Source organism: Motacilla alba, chromosome 9 (genome assembly GCF_015832195.1).
Source record: "Motacilla alba alba isolate MOTALB_02 chromosome 9, Motacilla_alba_V1.0_pri, whole genome shotgun sequence".
In the NCBI taxonomy this organism is placed as follows: Eukaryota; Metazoa; Chordata; class Aves; order Passeriformes; family Motacillidae; genus Motacilla; species Motacilla alba.
The window spans coordinates 15178108-15201023 of NC_052024.1; the positions used below are offsets into that span (position 1 = coordinate 15178108).

General features: G+C 42.3%; 1 protein-coding gene across 26 annotated transcripts in view; it reads right to left on the bottom strand.

Moving 5' to 3' along the window:
• Positions 1 to 22916, bottom strand: part of LOC119704331 (LIM domain containing preferred translocation partner in lipoma) — a 330317-nt gene that overhangs the window by 67232 nt on the left and 240169 nt on the right. For all 26 annotated transcript variants that reach the window (XM_038145382.1, XM_038145377.1, XM_038145361.1 and 23 more), the window contains one exon: positions 12805 to 12928. In XM_038145382.1, the coding sequence (XP_038001310.1) occupies positions 12805 to 12928 (124 nt within the window). The remainder of the gene's footprint in view (positions 1 to 12804; positions 12929 to 22916) is intronic.

A 22916-nucleotide genomic window follows, 5' to 3' on the forward strand; every position in this document is an offset into this window, starting at 1 on the left:
TGAGAAAGTCACAGGAACCTACCCATAGGAAAAAAGAGAGAGATCGGCATTTTGGAAATCACAGACTAAACTCTTATGAGCTCCTTTTCATGCAAATGAGCCCTGTCTGAGGTATTAAGGGTCATGCAATATTCCCAGCTAAGAGTGACACAAAATTAGTAAATTGCCATGGGGAAACAACATTAATATCTCATTTTACAGTCTTATTTGTGCTATATATTGTTCTGTTCTCCCCTGTCCCCAGAGCACAAGAATGAAGCTACTGCGCACACTGATGTCCTAAGAGTTCAGGCAGTATTTATTCAGCCGGACTGATTTTATTCTAGCCAAGCTGATGTCCATTGCAGCATCTTCTTCTCAACCTATTGAGATGTGAGCCATTATGTGCAACAATTAGCCCATGCTCCAGAAGAGCATCCTGTGAAATGTTTGTTCTTTTAAACAAATTGTTCTGCAATTTCCCTAGGCCAGAACAGCTCTTGTAATAAGACATTTGCTGGATGCACACCATTCCTGCTTGCTACCTAACCTTGTTACTCATTGTACCAGGACTTCTGTCACCTCCATGGGACTCAAGACCACAGGTCAGCCACCTTGTCTTCCCTGAAAGTTGTGCCACAAAGGGCAACAGACAGCAAGACTGTGTGTCCACACCTTGCAATTGTACAAAACAGAAGGAAGCAGAGTCTGTAGACTTGAAACAGCTTATTTATGGCTCCTCACCCAATATCCTGTAAAGAAATAATAGAAAACCCACTGACATCCTAAGACTAACTGGCTTTCTGTGAAGTATTGTTTTTGTTTAAAAGACCAAGCCACACTTGGATCAATGGGCCTTACGAACAAAAACCCTTTTCTTGCCTTTACAGGCATGACGAGACCAAGCTCAGGGCACAGATCTCCAACCACAGAGAAGCTATGTCCCTAAGTTTGGGGGTAGCCTCTTTTCCAAAGCCTGTCTCTGACCGTCCTGCTGAAGCTCCTAAAACACGCATTATCGGTGTGGGTTTTTGCCTAAGCTCTCAAGAAAGTATGTGACTCTTCCCTGTGTGAGTGAACAGAGCAGCTTCCATTCCTCACTCAATTTAGAGACAGCAGGGCAGAAAGAGACTGAAAGAGTTCAAATGACAAGCTTTCAGTGGGAGCTGGCCATGTAACTGACACAGACCTTGTGGCTCTCCTCAGCTGCCTTTCTGACAGAGGGATGCTATGGAGATGGCAATGCACCAGCTGTGCACACCTACAGTGTACATTCTCCACTTCCTTCACCTTCTGAATTCTGCCTGTGAAGAAACAGCAGAAATAAATCTGACCATGGGCAACCTCCTTTTTTCATTTCCCTCCGCATTTTGTTGCCATGACAGAAATTTAGTAAACATAGAATAAGAGGTTGTAGTAGTCTTAGCATCAATAGTGGAATGGAACTACACAAGCACAGCACACTGAAGCCTGAGCTTTACCATTTCATCTTTAGAAGAAGGCAATGGTTTTAGGCACATACAAATAAAAGATGGAGTATTTTAAAATGTCCTAAAATGTCCCACCCAACCATCCACTGTTATTGTAGCCATACCTTCCCCAGTCCTGCCCTTCCACCTTACCTTCCTCCCTCCTCTAAACAACACACATCAGATTTGCCAGTGTTGGAGAGAGTCACACTTCACATGACCCATGTAGGCATCAAAAACTGGATCAGTTGATGTGAGATGTCAAGATGGAGAATGGGAAAGAAAGAAAGGCCATTAGAATCAGACTCCAGGTAGTATCCTGCCCTATATATATGTGTGTACACACTCACATATTTATTTATGCATTTTAGCATTCTCACTAATTCCAGCCACGGGACAGAAATGAGAAGCAGCTGCGCAGCTCGTGGAGATGACAAGAAGAACACATGACCAGAATTAGCTCCACGTTGGCAGTGACGTTCGCTAGGACTTTCCTGTCCAGAAGAGCTGGCTTCATATGACAGTCTTCTGCACAGCATAAAGAACCCACATTAGAGTCCTTTCTAAATGTCTCTTCCAGCTCAGGCAGACACAATTCCTTAGCTCATGTGCTCACAAACTCTGCACTAAAAAGAGCAGAAAGTCAATATTGTCATGTCCCAGCCATTCATCAACACAAGTAAAAATTCAAGGTAAAAGGCTTCAGGCTTTCTGTAGTTTTTTTGACAGTCACATGCTGAATTCACTTGTCTTTCACAGCAAGCACATAGTGAGGAAATAGAGACATTAAAAAATGGGGTTTTTTTCCAAGTGTAATTTTAAATGACAACAAAAGCAACTAAAATCCCCACAAAAAGTATCCCTTCTTTCAACCTGCATTCACAAAGAATGCAGCACATCACCTGCCCAGCCTGCCCCTGACAGTACAAACAGAATCAGAACATGTACTGAGCAGACAGTAAGTTATTAATCTCTCAAGATATTGTCTGGAACCAGAATTTGTTGAGGAAATTGTATATTAAAGTTCAACACTGCTGCTAACTGAACACAGCCTGATTCACAGCTTTAAACAGACAACTTAGCATGGCTGGGACAGTGATTTGGAAGAATCTACAAAACAAAATAATTCACACCCCACATCCAGCTGTCTGTCCTTAGCAGTGGATTGTACCTTAGGCTGTGGACGATGGTTGTACCCATACCTCTAAACTCTCAACAAAGGGGTCTGCTATTGCCATGGTGTTTTACTGAACCACTTGTGTTCAATGGGGAGATGCATTTGTCAAGTGTCAGAACTCATGTCACTACCTGCGCTGTCCCCTTTTGACCCTGGTGCTGTGAACACAGTTTTTCAGAGGTTTGGCTCTTAGCTCACACTTAGAGAAGTAATTATTTCTACATCTCTGTGCATGTCTTGGCAGACACACAAGGAAAAAAAAAAGCAAAAAAAAAAAAGCAAATGAGCAAGTTCCTAAATGAAAGCTGGTGACAAGGTATCAGATGTAGTCTCCCATCTCCACTTTGCACCCCCAGTGATCCTATTGCTATTGACATTGTCCATTTCCCTCAGTGGGGCTGGCTTACACAGGGCCATGGGACAGGCACGGTGCTTTGCCACTCTCCTGCTCAGCTGACACAATCTGTGCTGGCACAGTACAGGCAGGGGACATCTCAGCTGCAGGTTTCACAAATCAAACAGGTTTACTCTTGGCTGCTTGTAGCATCCCAAATGTCTGCCAGGGCTGGCTTCTCGTGATCTGCCTGCCAGTTTGAGATGACAGTCTCCTGACCCTAGAGCAGCAGTTGTGACCTTGGCTTGTAGCCAGAGACATGAAAACACGTGTTCATGACACGACATGATGAACAGCAAGGTGCATTTGGAAGCATGAAAACAGTGCAGCTTACTAAAACCAGTGGGAAAGTTTGGCTACTTTTGATTCTTTTCGTTCTTTTAATCCTCCCCTACCTCTCTGCACCACTGAGAACCACTCTGTATTGATTATGCTGACATTGACAGCAGAGTTGGAATTTTTTTTTTTTTTTATCTCAGATGAGAAAGTGGGTTATGATTCATCTCAGTGAATCTGAGTCAAAGCAATTCCTTATAAAAAACCAAACAGTTTTGATGCATTTCCATCAGAAGAGAAGAGGCTGGAGAACACTCAGCAAATGAGACAGTCCTGTTTAATTATTCTTTTTAACACATTTCACTCCCAGATAAAATCTGTCCTTTTCCCCCACTGGAAATAACTCATTTTGAGTTAATGACACTAAAATACCCCCAAAAGCTACTAGCAAAAGACAAACCACCCTATCAAAAAAAGACAGCATGAGACAAATGCCACTAGAAGAAGAAATAACAAATGCCACACTGTGCCCCACTTCCATGGAGCAGTGATTGCTAGAGTGGAAAGTAACAGATTACTATGGTGAATTATCAATTTTTCTAATAGCCTTGAACTACCTAAATGCTGAAGTGTGCTAACATTAGTGAGTACATTACATTAACAGCAGTTAAAATGACCAAGTGTGATCCTGAAGCACATTTCCCCCCCTTTCTTGTTTTCATAGCCTTGTTACTAACCCTGGAAAATAGGGCTTCTGCTCAGCATGCTGGGAAGAGCCTTCAGACTGGTTGTGATTTCTTATCAGACAAGGCTTACAAGTCCATTTTGCTTAATTTTCACATAAAATAAAGAATGTGGCCACAGTTTTGGGTAAGGCATGGAACTTGAAGGAATTCTAGGCTCAATTCCCACTTCGCTACTGGATCTCAGCATGACTCTGGGTGAGTCATCCTAACTCTTCCAGTCAGCCCCTCGTTTGTAAATTAGGGACAGTAATTTCCTGGTCCTTGACATATTTGCAGTTTCAGAACTCTGAGGGATGCACCCTGTTCCTACTCATGTTTAATTTGCACATATTACAGTGTGACCACAGCCTTAGATGCCACTGCAGCACAATGAGCCATAGTAGAACATGGGAGCAAACTGCAAATTTAGTCCACAGAGCTTCAAAGAACAGGTGAGTTTTGGTTTTAAAAAGCAAAGAAAGGGTTCCTTTCTGTCAGGTCATGTAGACAACTAACTCAAAACAAATAAATTAAACTGTTTTCATGTTACTGGGACAAAGATTTATCCAAGAGTGCATTGCTGGAAGGGTTTCTAATTCCAGCTCCAAAACTGAATGCCTATGCCTCACTTGACAACTTAGCTACAAGTCATGACAAAAGAATGTCTTGAGGCTTTAAACACTCCAAAGCCCTATCTGAAGTGAAAATTATTTCATAATAGTACCGTCCACAAAAACATTCTCACTCATTCATAGACACACATATACACACATCCCCTCTCAAAATACCTGTATGTGAGAATTTAGAGTTTATGATATCCCAGATGGAGGAAAACTCCTGGTAGCACTCATCTCCACAAAACAGAAGAAACAACCTTCTCCATCCTGTATGTCCTAGACTAACAGTCCATCTTCAGCTCCCAGCCTCAGCAAGGAGATCCCCGACGAGGGGTCCTCCAGGTGCCACAATTTTAATCAGGTGATGACATCCCCACAGAGAACCCCCAGAGACCAGGCAGCTCATTTCATGTGGAACAGGAAGCAGCCAGCAGGTAGGTCCTGTTTTTGTGTCTTAATGATCTGAACCAGCTACAGACTAATGAACTGCAGCTGAAGACTTGATGGCTCACTATCAAATTTTCAGCCCTTTCAGTCCACAGAGACTTACTTGACTTTGTAAGTTCATAATGAATAAGCTGGATTGTCTTTGAATTGTTAAATTAAGGTAGAAAGATTTGGTTTGTTTCCATGTAGGACTGTTAAATATGGGGGTTTGGCTAATAGCCTCATCATTGTTCAAAGGTTGTTCCGAAAGATGAGCTTTCCTATCCATCTGTACAGGTCCTAGCACACTAAGGGCCCTCTCACAATGAAAGAAGTATCCACCACACTCATGGATTTTTTTTTCCATGGCTATGTTAATTTTTAAACATGCTGAAGAATCACGTAGAATACAGCTGTACTTTAGAAAGACATATCCTTGAATTTCATTATCACATTTCACTGCTCTCAGAAGACAGCAGGAAATTATCAGGTTTTATTTACTAACTTTCAGGACAAACCTAATTTCCTTTCATTCATGGCCTGAAACCCAACTCTTTCTTACAGCATACAGGTGATCATGGGAATTCTTTGATTAAACTACTCCAGAATTCTGAACTTATTCTCCATTAAATAACCTCTGCATCAAAAATCAGTTCTGTTTAAAAGTAAGAATATGTCTATGTTGACTGCCAGCAATTCAAGCTAAACCAGGGAATTAAAAGCACAGAAAAAGTCATGCTGCTTGCTACCTGTTCCAGCTGGGATTTTATGACCTACAGTAACAAAGGGTAATTGTGGTTTTGATGCAAGATTTAGATCCCATCTGTGAAGCAGCAGTGGTCTCTGAAGAGACCGTGCTTCAGAAGCACTCATGATGCAAAGTCTTGACCACTCTTGTGTGAATGAGAAGAGGAAAACAGAAGGTAAGTCTCTTGCCTCCTGGCCCATGTGGGTACCAGGTGCTCAGGACTTACAGAAGTGCAACCTTCTCTGATTCCTGACTGCTACATCTGCTGGATCTTCATTTAAAAGATGTGCACTCAAGCCTTTATAAGGCTAAGACACCTGGCATAAAAAGATCTAGGTGCTTAGCTTCATAAAGCATGTTTCCCAGAATTAATACAGAGTAAGATGTGGATAGGATCAACATTAGGAAGAATCAAACTTTTGCATCCATTTCCAGTCTTTCAAATGCTTGAGAAGCAACTTAGACCAGCTCACAACCTCTTGCCTTTCTCATGGCTGGAGGTAAGTGCATGTAGATATGGTATATTTTGCTCTCCAACCATTCACTGGCTTACTCTTTTTCTTGTCTTACTTTGGAATTGTGAGCTAAAATTCACCATTTAGGTTGCATTGAGATTACCCTTATAAATTTACTCTACCTCGCTGTGCAAGGATGTCAGCAGGCAAAGGACTCCCTGAAAAGAAGCTAGAGAAGGGTGGTAAGTATTGACAGAAGTGAGACTGAAGAAACAGGCTCTGAAAGCCATTTACCAAGGTAATTAAAGCCCCTGGGGAGCAGAGGGAGGGTGACTCCCCTTGCGGCAGGCCACAACAGAGCCGCTGGATGTTGATGGTGCTGCACTGTGACCTCCCTGAGCAGAAGTTGCTCCCAGGCTTTGTAGCCTGTGTGCAAACGCTGGAATATGGCTTGAACATAAAAAAAATATGATTTGAACGACAATGGAGAAAAGGGTCCCCATTATATGTCTGTTCTTCCTGCTTTTGTGAGCGGTTACATAACAGAAAATGACTGTCAGCTCATCAGCTGTTGAAAGTCTAATCTACTACTTTCTGACCCAGATGTTGTTCAAATGAGGACAGACACCATCTTGCAGCAGAACCCCTGCCTTTAGACAAAAGACACATCACATTACATGGCAAAATTACAGTGTAATTATGCTCCTGTAATAATAATATGCTTCTTTCAATGATAACCTTTTCAGAACAGATCTAAGAGTACAGGCAAGATATGACAACTTTCAGTTTCTTTTTCTGGTAAAAATTCAGATGAAACCAAGTGGCTACTTCTGCCTTTTCGAGGCTGCTGATAATGCCTGACCAAGACTGAAATGCAACACAGACCATGTTCAATTTAGAGCCTCTAGAACTGTACAGTGCTCAGAGCCACGCCAAAGGAAACGAAGACAGCATGAGCCAAAGGAAGTCATACCTGGACCATTCAGCGTGTCTCCTCTGCTGAATCTCCTACGACTCTACCACACTCGCTCCCGTACCTGACTTGGACTGCTACCTTCTAACCCATGTCCTGATTCTCAAGAAGTAAAATTAGGGAACACATTCAACACTGTTTGGATACCAGGTCTCTGGTCCTATTGAAGGAATTTTAGCTTATGAATGGAAGCCAAATGGAGATGCAAAGCCAGTGATGGGAAAGGTTGGCAGAGCCTTGGCAGATTCAGTACTGGTGTCACTTATCATTCTTTAATCTTAACTGTGACATGACATCTCAAAGAACCATTGGAAATGAAGGCTTCTCCACGGGGGATGCACATATGACTGCTGCTGCTAATCATCTCCAGCAAATTCAGTGAAAAAGGAAAAAATTAAGTTTGAAAAGGTAAAACAATCTGCCACAGGTCAAGATGTCAAGATGAGAAGTAGAAAAGAAAGGCAAGCCTCCTGTTTCTTGGTCTTGCTCTTCAACCCAATTCTGCACCATCTCTCCCATTGTCAAAGCCAAGGTACACAGAAAACACACGTAAAAAACCTAAATCTCCTGAATTATCAGCTCAAACTTAAACCATGATTCCTTTACTGCACAAACTGAGTAGAGGATGATTTTGGCATCTCTCTTCTCCCCATGCATCCCTACAGCATGCTGGAACTACAAAAGGAGATTGCTACATTATCCAATACATGAAACTGGTGGTTCCTTTGGTAGCTCTGAGCATTTATGGTAAAATACCAGTGAGAGTTTCTTCCCACCAGTCAGGGAAACTGCTGTGGGGAGTGACTCAGCTGGGACATAGTCCAGAAGGCAACAGGAGATGAGGGGCCCCAATGGCACTTTTCCAGTCTTAATCAGCACTGTCTGCATGGTGATAGAGACTGATAAGCTGCCAGAAGTAATTTCTTTCTATAAGACTTGAAACAGTGGTCCAGAACAGTTGTGATCTGTGTGTGTGTGTATTTGGTTGGTTTTTTTAAAATGCAGAATCAAGGGCTGTAATTTCCCATGGCAGCCAACAAACAATTTTGATAGTTTCATTTTAATCTCCTATAAGTATCCATTTCTCCTCCTTCAACCTCACCCAATTTCCACTCCACTAGGTATTATTTTTTCCAAACAAATCAGACATGCCTGTCTACAATAGCACATTTATCAACAGGGAGGGCTGTGATAGAGAGAAACTATCCCTACTGCACAGAGCATAAGACATTTGGGAATCCTTTCTAATAAAAAGGGATTTGATTAAAGACAGCCAACTACCACAGATCAGCAACTTAATCATCAGTAAAGAAGGAAGAGCAGCTTAGACTCAAAAGACTTTAATTTGCTGATCTGCCAAGGACTTCCCAGGAGTAGTCACTCTACAAGTTACTCCAGAATCTACAAGGGAGTAGGAGGGGACATACACCAAGGATTGGGGTGCTTAGATTTATTATAGTAGTTTGGTTTTAATGAAGTTAAGTTGGGCAGAATACCCAACATGCACGTTTAACTCCTAAAAATTCACAGGAATTTCTTAAAAATTCTTACGCCTAGTGATATTTCCATGCTTAAGCACTGCATTGCCAATAGCAGCTAGAGGATTTCCCAGTGACTGGATTGCGCTGCTGTGGTAAGTCCTGGAAAGACAAAGCTGCCAGCTGTGATCTTGTTGCTTCCAAGCTTCTCCAGCATGCTGCTCCTGGCTCCCACCACACCCCCAGGCTCCCCAGGAGGGCAGTGTGACCCATGCCCTGCTGCCAGCTGTGAGTGCTTGGATGAGCAACCCCTGCCTAGAACAGTTCCTCCAACTCTGAAATCACTTTCAGTGGTTTTCACCTGGGAAGCTGCAGAGAGGTGCAGTAAGCACAGACTGGATGGAAGTGTTGGCTGTCCTGCTTCTCAGCTCACTGGGTCTGCCAGCATTTCCAGGGCAAAGAGACGACTTAAGTGGCTACTACTCCTCTTCCTTCCCAAGGAACCTTCACCCTGCTCGCTGCTGGGCAGATTCTGCTGACTACAGAACCAAGATGGCTTGATTGAAAACCAGAGATACAGTGAATGAACTTGCAGAAGGAAGTCGGTTACAGAGAAGATCCCAGAGTGCTGGCAGACCAAGTAAAATGGCAGACCTTTCTCCAGCCTGACAGTTCAAATGTAATTATTCCAACAAATTATTTTCATGACTTAATATAACGCCTTGCAGCTTTCTAGCAAGGTTAATTAGATTCTTCAATTCAAAACCTATCTGCTCTTAAGCAACTTTTAATATGCTGAAATCCAGTTTTCTAAATTCAAACTAATAAAAGTGATTAGCTGACAGCTATCTGGTATGCTACAATTACCATGGCATTTAGACCTCAGGCATAAGATATTTAATGCAAATCAGAGTCAATGTCTCTGCCCATTTGTCCTTTTTCGGATTATTTGATCAATGTGCCATGAGAACCCTGTACAGTCCGCACTACCATGCTAAACAACTAAAGAACAAGAGTAGAGATATTGGTTGAGACAGTTAACCAAAGTTGAAAGACTCTTTTTCCCTCCCACACTTAATTTGTTCTTTCCACATGAGCACGAAGTTACTGAAAGGCACTGGCTGACAGCTCAAGTAGAGATGAGTATTTAGTTCTGACATAGCCAGAATTAGTACAAAACTCCTGGCCTGCACTGCCACATCAGAGAGCTTCATCCACGGCGACTCCAGAGACCCAGGGAGGAGCCTGGGCTGGAGCAAAGCTAGGAAGATGAGGGCAGCCTACCTCTTTCACTGTGATGCCTTAAGTTTTAGCTTTCATATTTTTTAGATTCTGTACTGCCTTAGTGTGTGACTCTGAACTTTATATAAAGTGTTAGCAAGATCTCTTCACAGGTAGTTAGACAAAACAATCCTTCCCCAGCCTGAGAACCTACTGCAGCTTTAGGCTCAAGAGGTGCAAACAACAGTGAACTGAGGAGAGCAGTCTGAGAGGATGGGACTTCATAACCTGAAGCTGTAAATGGACAATTGACCCCAACACGTAAATGGACCAAAACTTATAGAAGTGTGAAAACTTGCAACTGGTTGTCCATCTTGCATCCATCTTGGGCAGAGCCACGGCTGGGCTCTGGTCAAGGTGTATCCTTTGAAGGCCTTTTAATAAACACCTACTTTATCCCTTTTACTCTGTCTAGCCTCTGTTCCAGGTCAGACTCTTCAGGAATCAAGTGTACCTAAGCATATGAAGCAATTGTGCTCCAGCATTCTGTGTTCTGTTAGATAGAAATGCTCCCAGAAGGCTGTATGGGGCACAGCATGCTTAGGGAGCTGAGGAGATGTTCAGCCCAACACATGGTTCTTTGGCACATCAGGAATGCCAAGGCTGGACATCACCTCAGAGATGAACTTCAGTGGCACATAGTGCAATTAGATCAATCAGGTGCAGTTGGTATTTCCACATGACCTGCCCAGGGTAGGACGAAGGTTGTTGTTTGGTTTTTCTACCATGCATCATGCATGATTATTCCATCTTTGATTATGCTACTGTTTATATAAATAACACTGGCAAAACTTCAGAGTGCTCTGAAGCCTCCTTTCCATTTTCTCATCTCCTGCTGAATTAAGAGCTAATGGCATGGCATTGGTCTGACATTGGTCTGATCTGATAGCCAAATTGATGACCTGAGAGACTTTATGTTCCCACCCTTTCAGCTGTGCATCCCTTTTGGATGAAGAAACTTTGATGTACCACCCTCTCCAACAGAGCAGAGCAATCTTAGTCATACAGTATTAGTCTGCAAAATCTGAGCTTTGCAGCTTCATAAATACAAGTGGTAAACAAAACTAAAGCTTCACTTCAGAAAGCAATTTTCGAGCTGTGAGGAAAATTAATCACTAAAACAGCTTATCAGGGTAGGTGGTTGACTCACCATTGCTTGAAGTTTTTAAGATAAGATTAGATCTGTTTTTTTTTTTAAAGTCATGATTCAATCATGTTCCTGGGAGAAACTGAGAGCAGGACATTAGGCAGTATAATGGCAAGGTCCTTTCTGACCCTGCAGCCTGTGAATCTTCTTTGTTTATCTGCCTACCTTCTTGGGTGAAAAGGAAAACAGAATGGGCTTTGGTCCATCAACCAACTCCTGCCACACAGTTCTGCTTTAATAAAATTGCTGTAATCACATCTCATGCTTCAGGGCTTCAGCCATTTGCCTGAAGAGGGCAGGAAAAAAGTTTCTCCCTCTTTCCTGCCCAGATAATGGCTAAATACATGTTACACTTATTTGGTTGTAGCTTCATGTTTAAAACATCACAGAGTGAACCCAAGTGGCTACAGGCAGAGTCAAAGGCAGAAACACAGAAAATGCTCTCTGGCTATTTTCTATTCAGTTAGCCATTCCTGCTCACACCTCAGATCTGTGATAATCATCAATTCTGATGACTATCAGTGTTTACAGAGAAGACATTTTGGTTATTAGGACACAGCCATAGAAGGTAGAAGGTACTGATAGAGTATTGGGACTGATACTAACCCCACCTACAAGGGCAATGTTTGTTTGATGAGAACATATTAATCTTCTCATATTATCAGATCCTTGCCACTGCAAGATCCTTGTTTGTTAGTGAAACTGTGGTCCCACCCGCTTTCTGATTAAACCAGATCACGGAAGTTTCTTTAGCCAGAAATGTTTTGGTCCAACCAAACTCTATAGCAAATAGATCTGGGGGCAATCTAAATGAATTTTTAAGAAATGTTGAAATAAATGAAGATAAAGAACACAAAATTAATTGCCTGCCACAGTCTTTAACTCCACAAACTACAGTTTGTTTCATAATAACATTATTACCAAGCCTGTAAGAAATTAAGCACACAGGCAGATCCATTGATCTGACCATCATCAAGTGCCCAAAACTCTTGATTTCAATGCAGAGTTCAGATGTCTTATCACCTATGTTTCATGTAAAGGCAAGATATAATTCTACACCTATGGATGCCTAAGATAATTATACTCTATACCATTTAAGAAGGAAATTAGATGCTTTTTCCAGATAAGGAAGATGACACCATTATGAACCAATCAGTCCAGATTTCTCTTACTTATATTTGTTGGACCCAGTTCTGGGTCCCCATGTATAACCAACCTGATTGACTCAAAATGGATTTCCTTTTAATCTGTGCCAGCACACAGAAAATGAAAATCCATGCCTTGGAAGCAGAACACATTTACACTGCCAGATTTTTTTGCAGCTGCAATAAGAAGGGATGGGGCAGGCAGGCACAACAGCGACCACACCTGAATTCAGACTGGGAGCCTGGAAGCTGGGGCCAGATGGTGTGAAAATGAACCAGACACTGAAAAATTCAACTTTATATACAGTAAGACTATAAACATACAGTGAGCGAGCATGAGATTTATGCTGAAATTACAGAGGAGTTCCTATGGATGATTACACTTCCAGCCCAAGCATGGAAAGCACATCCATCAACACGAGTGCCACTACATTACCAGTGCAGCTGTCAGGCCTCCCCTTACTGAACCCAGTAAATACAGAAGAGGACCACGAACACTTGTGACATGGCTCACCAAAGTATTCATCAGACGGAGGATTCTCCATGTCATACAGCATTTTCTTGGTCAGATGTTCCAGCTCATCCTCAGGCCTGAAGGCAGGAGTGCTTGATGTAGGTCCAGAGCTTGGATACCCACTCTGGAAAAAAAAAAAAAAAAAAAAAAAAAAAAAAAGAACAGCTTGTGATGTTGTGATGTGGTATAAAAGCATTCACACACAGTAAGAGGGTATATTGGCTGTTCAGTGTTGAACTTCATTCTTCATTCAGTGTTGAATTTTTTTAAGACGCAAGGGATTCAAGCAAGTAAAAACCTTACTTAATGTAATGAAAATGGACTCTGAAGAACATCCAGTGAAGTACTATATATCCTCCTAGAATGGGAAGTATCCTGTGCCTGATAACTAGATGTCTACTGGGTAGCACATAATAATAAACAGAAAATTATTCCAAGAATAACTTGATACAAATGTTCTCCAAAACTGAAAAAGGCTTTGGAAGCATTTAAGTTCAGATTTGGTAAAAGTTTCCATCACTTAACAACACAACACAAATGATAATTCTCCAGTGGTAGAGTATACGAACAAAGACAAATAATCCCAAGCTGCTAGTTATATTCTGTTCTTGTTTAATTCAACACAAATCCCGCTGTTAACTTTAGTAAGATCAGGAGCTGGTCCACAGATTTTTAGTACTAGAGATGCAAAGGTTTTAATATGTGTGTAGAACCTGACATCTCTTGGCCCTCATAAGCTAACAGCTGCATACAGTATTTGCAGCCTGTCTCAGAGAGTCTTCTCCCTGGAAAACAAGCTGTGTTTTTCTCTTTGCTCTCTTATTCCTAAGAGCTGATCACAAATCCTTCCTGAACACATATTTTAACCAGCAAGTGCAGCCAAGGATTTATTAGCTTGAGAAATCAATCTGGCGACTGAGATTCTTGAGGTTCTACTCCAGGTATTGTACCTATTTCAGTTTCCATGCAGAAAAGATTTCTGCTATTCCATCAACAGAGACTCTTTTCCTAGACTTTGCATGGAGAAGACAGCATGGTCTGAAGCTGATGATGGCCCCCATCCCTGTATTTCCCATTAGTCATCACAGCCTCTTCTTCACAGGCTCTGTCCACACGTCATCTGAAACACTGCCTTTACCCTTGGGCCCTGTAATAGAAATGGACCGAAACAGAAGGCACAGGCCACAGTCTGTTCAAAGAAAAGGGCAGTGAGATACACGGAGATGAAGTGATTTGCCCAGTATCACACATGGGCTCCAAGGCAAAGACAAATCCTGCATCCAGGCTGCCAGGAGCCCTGCACTTTCCAGCCTCACACACTGGGGCTCCACCTGGAGTTGCAGACCTACACTGAACACCCTGCAACCCAAAGCCACTGCACCTGCAGGCCACCACAGCCAGGCTTTGGCAGGAGGTGGGTGAAGCCTCTCCTTTTCCATGCTGGCTTCCCATACCTACCAACTGGGGAGCCCTCCATAACTAATTCATAAAGGCTTGGACTAAAATGAAAGACCAAAATCTGCAGATTTTCAGTTTTGTCTAACTCTCTCTGGTTTTGGAGGCCACACTGCCTCACACATACAATAAATACGCTGCTCTCGTATTTTATCTACATTGCACTTTTCCAAACCAGGCAGATTTCCTATCCAGTACCCAATGTCAGCAGAAATAACAAATACCAACCACAATGTTATGAGACACTTTGACTTATTTTGACTAAAATGCTATGCCTTTTAGACCAGCATTTAAGTAGTGCTAGGCACATCTTTTTCCTCCTCCCATGGCACATGCTGACTACGTGCCTCCAGGAAAATGCATTTCATGCATATGAACATGCTGTTTGCTGGGACACGCACACACACACAAACATAGAGAGGAAAGTGTATCCTTAGTCCAATATAAAATGCTTGTTTCAGCAAAACAGTTTCCTTCCTCCTCCTTTGTTAGGTCAGGGTAAAAATATAACTCTGGCTTTCCTTATAAAACAGAGTTGTGGTGTTGTTGTTTATATTAAACTTCCTCTATTTTATCCTGATCTGTACAATAATCAAGGCTGTCTAGAAATTCAATTTGCTGTCTGATCTACCAGTTAGCTTCATGCATTCTCATTTCCCCATGCACAAACCTCAATGCACACAAATATCCACCTCCTTAGCTAGACACAGCTCAAAGAAAGGGACTGCATTGACTTGCAGACCCTAAGCACCACTCTGTCTGGCTAACCACAGAAGCATCAGGGATGATAAACTGAACCATGAAAAAGGAAAAGAGCCCAGCAAAAAGCTGGCAGGAGGGACTATGCTTTGGAAGCACAGCCACCTGAGTGCTTCCTTTGCTACTGTCATCAAACACCAAGTAACTTCAGGGAAGAGAAGATTGCAGGAGCAAGCTCAGGAAGAGAAGAGGATTGCAGTAGCATGTGCAGATGCAAAAGCATTCCTAAATAAATACAGCCCGGCATACTTAGTTGGGATATTAAGGAAAACACCAGCACTTCCAGGGTTAAGCCCTGTAGCAGAAAGTATCTTCATGCTACAAAGGAAGTGAGCTAATTGCTTGTGCCACTATCAAAATGCTGCAACAACATCTGGCTCATCTTCCTTATTAAAGTTCAGTTCCTGAAAAGCCGGGTCAAAAGAAGCAGTCGTGTGGAATCACTACATAATTATTTTGGTACACAAAGCTGATACTTGCTTCAGTGCTTCCCTGGCACATGTTTTCTACTCCAGACCTGTCTCAGATGTAAAGGCTGCCCAGAAAAGGGAGCTCTGCAGTCAGTGTGGTGCATTCGCCAACAAGGACCTTCCCCATCCCCACATAAATATTTACCCATATGGGTAAAAACTGCAGTGCAAAATCTGCAAAAGCATCTGAAGATGATGCTGTGATGAATGCACCATCATTCAGAATACACTGTATGTGGTCATTTTTCTTGTCCACTTGTAGAAGAAGCTGCTTCTCTCTGGGAGAAAATAACTTCAATTACGTGTTCCTAGTTGCAGAAACGTGGAAATTATCTTCTTTTCAGAAGGTAGAATTAGCTGAATTTGGAATTGAAAGGCAGCCAGAAACATCTTTCACTGATAGTTACTTTCTCTCCATTTTTTTCCTCCTATTTCAACTGCATAAAGTTCATCCTTTCACTTCACTCACCAAAACTAATCACCAGTTAAATAGTATTGCAGCATAATTTTTTGTTCAATGGTTTGACAAAGACCACATTAAAAAAAAAAAAAATTGACTGTCCAAACCCACCACAAACTTTCAGAGCAAGAAATCCAACATAGTGCCACATCTCTCATGAGTTGTGCTCCCAAGGAAGTATCAAGACTGCCTACAGATGTAATTCAGTTTATAATTAAGGCCAACTCTTACAGAGGAGATGCACTAGAAAAAATATTTTAATTCTTGATTTATTTTCCCAGTGAAAGGTTACAGCTGCCAGAGTACATAAAGATTCCTGAAAAGAGGATTCTGCCTGGAATCCTTGCAGCATGCACGTTCCTGGGTTTATTCCTCATCAGAGGATAGCTCATCAAGAAGCTGCCCTGCCTGAGGAGATACCCACTGACAGCCAGTGCCCTCCAGCCCACACCAGAAGACCAAAATTGAAGTGTTGGGCTGCCAGGAGAGAGGGCTCTTCTGGGACATGACAGAGTGGAGCAAGACACTGGTTCCCTCACTGCCTACCTGCCCTGTCCCCCCACAGCAAACCAGCAATCCAGAATGTGCAGTTCTGCCAGCAGAGCCCTCATTTGTTTAACACTGCCTGGCTTTGAAATAGGACAGTTTTGTAACTGCTTCAAAGCTCTAGAGGATATTTTTCTTTATTTTTAAACTTCATTATTGCAACTGTATCCTCACTTAACTATCCATGCACATTGCCTGTCCTAATCCTGCTAAGCTCTTAGTTTCAGTGATCTCTTGTGGCATTAAGCTACACAGAATTTGAGTAATAATAACAATAAAAGTATTTTCCTCTATTTTAACTTTACAGCCTGCAATTTTGCACAATTGTCTCTTTTTTTTTTTTTTTTTTTTTTTTTTACACCGAGAAACTGGGATGCAGACAGGTAGCAAGGGGAGGTATCTTGCTGATAGTTTTGATAGTTTTAAAAGCCAGTAGAGCCAAAATGCAAAAAAATGCAAAATCGTGATAGAATTGAGATGTTCCCTGGACTTTTGAAAATCAGGCTGCTCATGCAGATGTCTATTTTGACTCTCCAGAGCAGAGCTTTTAGCTTACAGTCATGAGCCCAAAATCTTGGTCTTTGTGTACTGATACTGAATTCAACAGGCTCACCATACATGCACCCTAATTACTCTGTAAAATGGGTTTAGCAATACTTCTGTCTTAATTAATCAGTGCTGTGGAGCTGTTCAAGCTTCTACGACACAAGTGACTACACAGAGACAGAGCATTTTATTAACCATCAAGCATGGTAACAAAAGAACATCACTGTTTTGTCCTTGGATTGTTTTATGCTATTATATGTAAACAGACTAAGTAGCTTTTCTTGCTACTCTTCATATTCTCAATAATGTTTTGAATCTGGAAGGGCTGGTTATTTTTTCTAGGTATTATAAAAACTGGATACTCTGTAAACACCACCATCTGCTTCTGGCTTCTGCACTGAGCATGACTGTGTTAAATGACACCTTCCACTGCTATTCTGGCGAGTCCTTGCTTCTGCTGGACACTATGGACTGTTTATATATTCAGAGTTAACAGCAGATGTGCAAGATTTTTATGGAGCAACATTGACCATTTCTCATTATAAAATACAAAGCAGTGGCTGTTTCTCCAAGTAATAAATTTTTTACATGTTATCTCAGGAAACAGCAGATTTAAGCTATATTTCACATATAAAATACTACATTTTAATGTCCCAATGGTGCTTAAATGTATATAAAGAAACAAATGCAGCAGTGCCTGATCTTGCCTGGGGCCTCTTGGCCCTATCATTACACAAATATGCTTTACTTGTCAAGGCTTATCTCATATGAAAAGGGGAGCAGGCTATTTTGTTTAGTGTTTTTCTATTAACCCCACTTATTTTGGTAATAGACATTTTAGGCACTTTAAAAAAAAGCCAAGAATTCAAGGAACAGCTGGATAGTACTACTAAGAGAGAGAATGAGACACCATTATTACTACCATATGCAAATGAAGAGACTGTGCCATTTTAGCCCTATGTTTTTGGCTGGAAGAGCTCAGTCTGCTCCATAAAATTGTATCAGGAGGTCCTATGCTTACTGGAGTATTTGTTTCAAGATCAAAGGCTTTATTCTGCTCTAAGCTGCTTGCCTTGCCACATCTCTCTGGGCTCAGAGTCAAGCATTCTCTTACTCCCATGGATCATCACCAGCAGTAAAGACCCTACAGGCTGCTTCTCAACTCCCCTCCTCTTCCCATCATAATACTGTGTGCTTCCAGGATGGCCTTTAAAGCACTGATTAATTAAGCATTATATTTACTGCTATCAACAGGTCAAAAACTGCATTTCAGAGTAGAAGCCATAAGCTTCCATAGGAGATAACAGTCTCACTGCTTTGATCCTGAGCTGCACAGCAAACTGCTGTAGAAGAGTTTGAATTCACATCTTGACATCTTGGCTATACATCCTAGGGTGCACACAGCATCTAGGACCCAAGACCTGTACAGAGCTCCCTTGTGCCAGTCCAAAGTGGCACTACTGAAAGACATCAAGCTGTGGGAGGCTCCAGTGGCAGTGATCGGCACTCCAAGGGCTCACTATCTCACCACCAACCAAGCCATATTCCCATCTAATGGGACAAGCACAGAGGCAAACCTAACAAAAATGGAAATGCTTCAATATTCATACTGATGAAAATGTGCTGACACAGTACTCAACTGACTCAGACGATTCATTGCCACCAAAAATGACTGAAAAAAGCACCTTCCCTCCAAAGCCTACCCTTCCAGCACCACCTTCTCTCCAAAGCCTACCAGAAGCACCCTTAAAATCCAAGGAAATAATTGAACTTTGCCCTTTCTTAAGTTTTCATTTGCAAAGCCCTTCAGAAAGGCAGAGCTGAACGGTTTCCACAGACACTGAGGGGTGACACGGTGTGACGGGCTCACGCATGTGGCCGGCACAGTGCCCGCAGTGCCCTGGGAGCTCCCCAGCACTGCCTGACCACCACTCACCCCCAGAGCTGGGGCTGGACCCGGTGCTCAGCACCAGCACCACCTGCCCTGCGGTTCAGCTTCGGCACCCAGTGAAAAAAAAGGCGGCCCCAGCTGCGGGGCCTTAGCAGGTAACAAAAACAGAAGTGCCATGGCATCACTTGTTTCAAAAGAAAAATAAATCTCACCATTTTAATGGTACTAATTTTGCATGTGAAACTTGCATTCATACTGTATTAACAGTTTAAATATAGCTTTCTTGCCAGAAGCCTGAATAGGCTAGAAAAGATACTTAAAATATGCAAATAGTGTTTCTGTTTTAATACACAAAGAAACCTAAAATCATATCACTTTCCATCACTAAGACAGGTTTTAATATAAGGCTTTTTCATGTGAAAACTGTAACAGCAAACAAATGGTTAACCAAGTGTGTTTAACCCACTATCTGTAGTCTCACTTTTAGTCAACTGTGACATGGGCCATTACACTTCCCAGGACACCAATGACTTAAATGAAGACTACATATTTTGCTTAACATTAAAAGATTATATATATAAATTACAGTAAAAAAAAAAGCCTTCTCAGACTGGAGCGGGTGCTTGGTTCAACATCTATAGCATTGGAGGGTAGGATTCCTGAGCTTTATCCTCAGCAATATTCTTAACCAGTCTGATCCTGCACCCTGCTGTTATAAATGGTGTTCATAATGCTTGGCTGTCTCAAGAGAGTTTGAGAGGCTCAATGAACTCTTCATTACAAAATGCTTTGAGATCCTTCAATGAAAGATGCTGAACGAGTACAAATCATGACTATTAATAATTACCTTAACTAGCCAAGATTGTGCCTCTTTTCACTCACACGTGTCTAGATTTTGTCTTTTAAGATTATAACATCTTCAAAACAAACACTGGTCTCCCAACATGCCCTCAGTGGTCTTGTATACATTAAAGTTATAAGAATAATATTTGAGGAAACAATAGTGTGGCAAAAGCAAATTACATTCCTGCTGGACTCAGAAGCTTCTTCCTTATTTCACAACTGGGAGACTTCTCCATTTTACTCATGTTCCAATCCCAGAATCACCTGTTCTCTTTTCCTTATGTGCAGCTGCTTTCATTCTAAGAGCTCTCCTGTTTTTCCTTGAACTTTGCACAGGCCATGTTTCTTGAAGAGGTTACTGGAGGGTGCCAACCCCTTTTAACAAAATGGGCACAAGTTCCTTTGGAAAGAAGATAGGGAGCTCCAAACATGTCAGAGAGTGTAAGCACTGAGTACCACCCTTCATTTCACTATGAGTCTCTCAGGTAACCGAGTCAGGGAAAAGGAGTCGGAAATTTAAGAGACATCTGGATTCTGTTCAGGCCATCTTATTGTGCTCACCTCTCAGCCAAGGTGTGCTTCAAGGGTGACAAAAAATTCTCAAAGTGACACCTTTTCCAGTGATGCAAGAGAAAAGAGAACTTGCAAATAATAATAAGAAGATTGCTACTCATCAAAGTCAGAGGGAGACCTCATTTGCTTGCACCTCCAGGTCTTGTGGTGAAAGACTGTAGAGAAGATTATTTAAAGGATACTGACACAGCTCAAGACAATATGTAAGCAGTAAAGATCAGAGTTCACTTCATCTCTACTTCAATTAAAGCATCTCTATATTTTATACCATCTATATGGATGGTTTTGTTGCTGAATTGCTTTATTGACCTTTAAGAGACTGAAGCTTTACTGCACTTAAAACAACTAATTCTCCTCATGAAGGGCCCTCTGCAGGTATCTGTAGGTCGTCTGGATCTCGGCTCAGTCATCTAATATCACGTCAAGTACCATTTGCAAATGCGTGCTATTTAATTCATGAGGAGCAATTGCCTGGCCCATCAGTGTTGAGCAGACCACACTGCCACCAGCAAGCCCTGGCCTCTCTATCTCCAGCCCAAGCAATGACAACAGCCTCTTCACAAAATTACCAGGCTGGAGTTGGTCATCACTGGTGATTAAACACTTAGAGAACGCTTCACCTTCTGTTACATGGAGGTCCCCACCAAAAGCAGGCAGTTTGTGCACAGACCTGGTGCTGCTTGCTCACAGGAGAGTCTGGGGAAGGGTTTGGCAGCCAGCTCCCAGGGCAGCTGCACCCACAAGGCATTATCTGCACTTGCAGGTGCTACTGTGATGCTGAGCAACATCAGGCAGAGGACAGGACACATTGGCAGTAAGGAGAGAGGAGGTGAAATGAAATAGTACCATCAGGAGCAGAGGGAGTAATACTCAAGAAAGAAGGAGGAAAGAGTGAAGGGCTGCAGCCTCAAATGAGTGTCATCTTGATAGCCTAAGCCCTGCTGCTTTAGAAGAGACTTGCATGTTTCACTATCAATTACCTCAGATAATCAGAAATAATATTTTCAGAACAAAGCAGTGCCAAATTCTATACTGCACTTGGAGGAAAAAGGCCAGGGTAAATGCCTGTCATCTAGATTATAATTTATTTCACCCAATGTACTTACAAAAATGATCTCTCATTTGGCTCACAGCAGTAGAAATTTCTCAACAAAGTCATAATTCTCCTGTAATAGAGTCCAGGGCAATAAAGTATTACTCAAATAAAAGCTCCAAGTCTCCCTTGAAAAACTGTACCTGCTCAGGAATTTCCCACAATCACATGGGAGGGGAGCTGAGAAAAGGGCAGCAAGAGAAGAGGAATGATTTTTCCTCAGAGAGCACTGCAGGATGAAGACCCAGCACATCACAACTGGTGGCCAAATTGTGGCAGGGAGCCAAAGAAGCAGGGATTATGTGCTATCAAAAAATGCTGCAGGAAGTTTCACCATGGCTATTCAATACTCAAAGGTTCTCAACCTTGTCCTTTCAACCTGCTGGAACAGGAGTGATTTGGCTGTTCTGTTCCTGTTGTGGATCCTATGAATCCTGCTTGTGCACAGGGCAGGTGATGGCTCTTGGAGGGGAAGAGCCCCAGGAGCAGAGGGTGAAGGTCAGATTTGGAATGAGGGCTCTGGCAATGTGAGGAGGGAGGCCAGGGGAAAGAGCAAATTAGCATTTAACAACACAAATACAGTAATTAAAAAAGGCAAAACTACCTTAGTTCAGCAATTAAAAAAGGCAAGAGAGAAGCGCTGGTAGGAAGAGGGGAAAACCACTCAGAAGGCAGCATGCAGTAAGTGATTTGAGCCAGAGCCCAGCATCAAAGGGGAGGATGGAATGAGGCAGAGAGGATGGAGAAGAAAGTACAGCCTGGCTAGGAGCTTCCAGGGCTGGCAAGAGTCCACGCAGAGAGGGCACATGGAGATATGCACCCACCAGAGGAAGAGTGGCCCAGGGAAGACCATGTGCAAAGGAGCTATATGAAATGGAAGGTAATAGCACCCTCAGAGCAGGGAGCAAGCAGGAAAACAAGACCAAAGGAGAGGCATCAGGGTTAGCTGATTTTACTGAATAATTTCCTTTCTACAGGAACTATCCAATGCTAACAAAACCCAGCAGTTTCAGTCTATGGGATTGGTCAGATGCTCCAGACACACACACACATGTGTGCGTGTGTTTTTAATGGGACAACAGACACCCAGGGCAGAGCACTACACCCTCAGTGTCACTTTTGATTCCTTCCTGGAAGTTGTGTATGGGGTTTCAATGTCACATGATCCTCCTTTGCACTTCCCCTGACACATGTGGTGTCTGATCCCACATTTGTGACAGGCATGCTTTCCAGCCAAAGAGAAAATTACTTTTATGGCCATGATGCTTAAGATGGTAAATGCACAGGGGCTTGTGCTGTGGGGATTGTGCTGTGTGCTACACAAATACCTATGGAATAAAGGGCAAAGGAGAAGGAATTCTGCTTGGCACTGGAGCCAGAAGAGAGTATGGGATTCCTCAGATTCATAGCTTTTCTACTATTTTTCCTCATCCTCTGTTTTCCCATCAGCCTCTCAAAAGGCCCCAGGATCTTGGC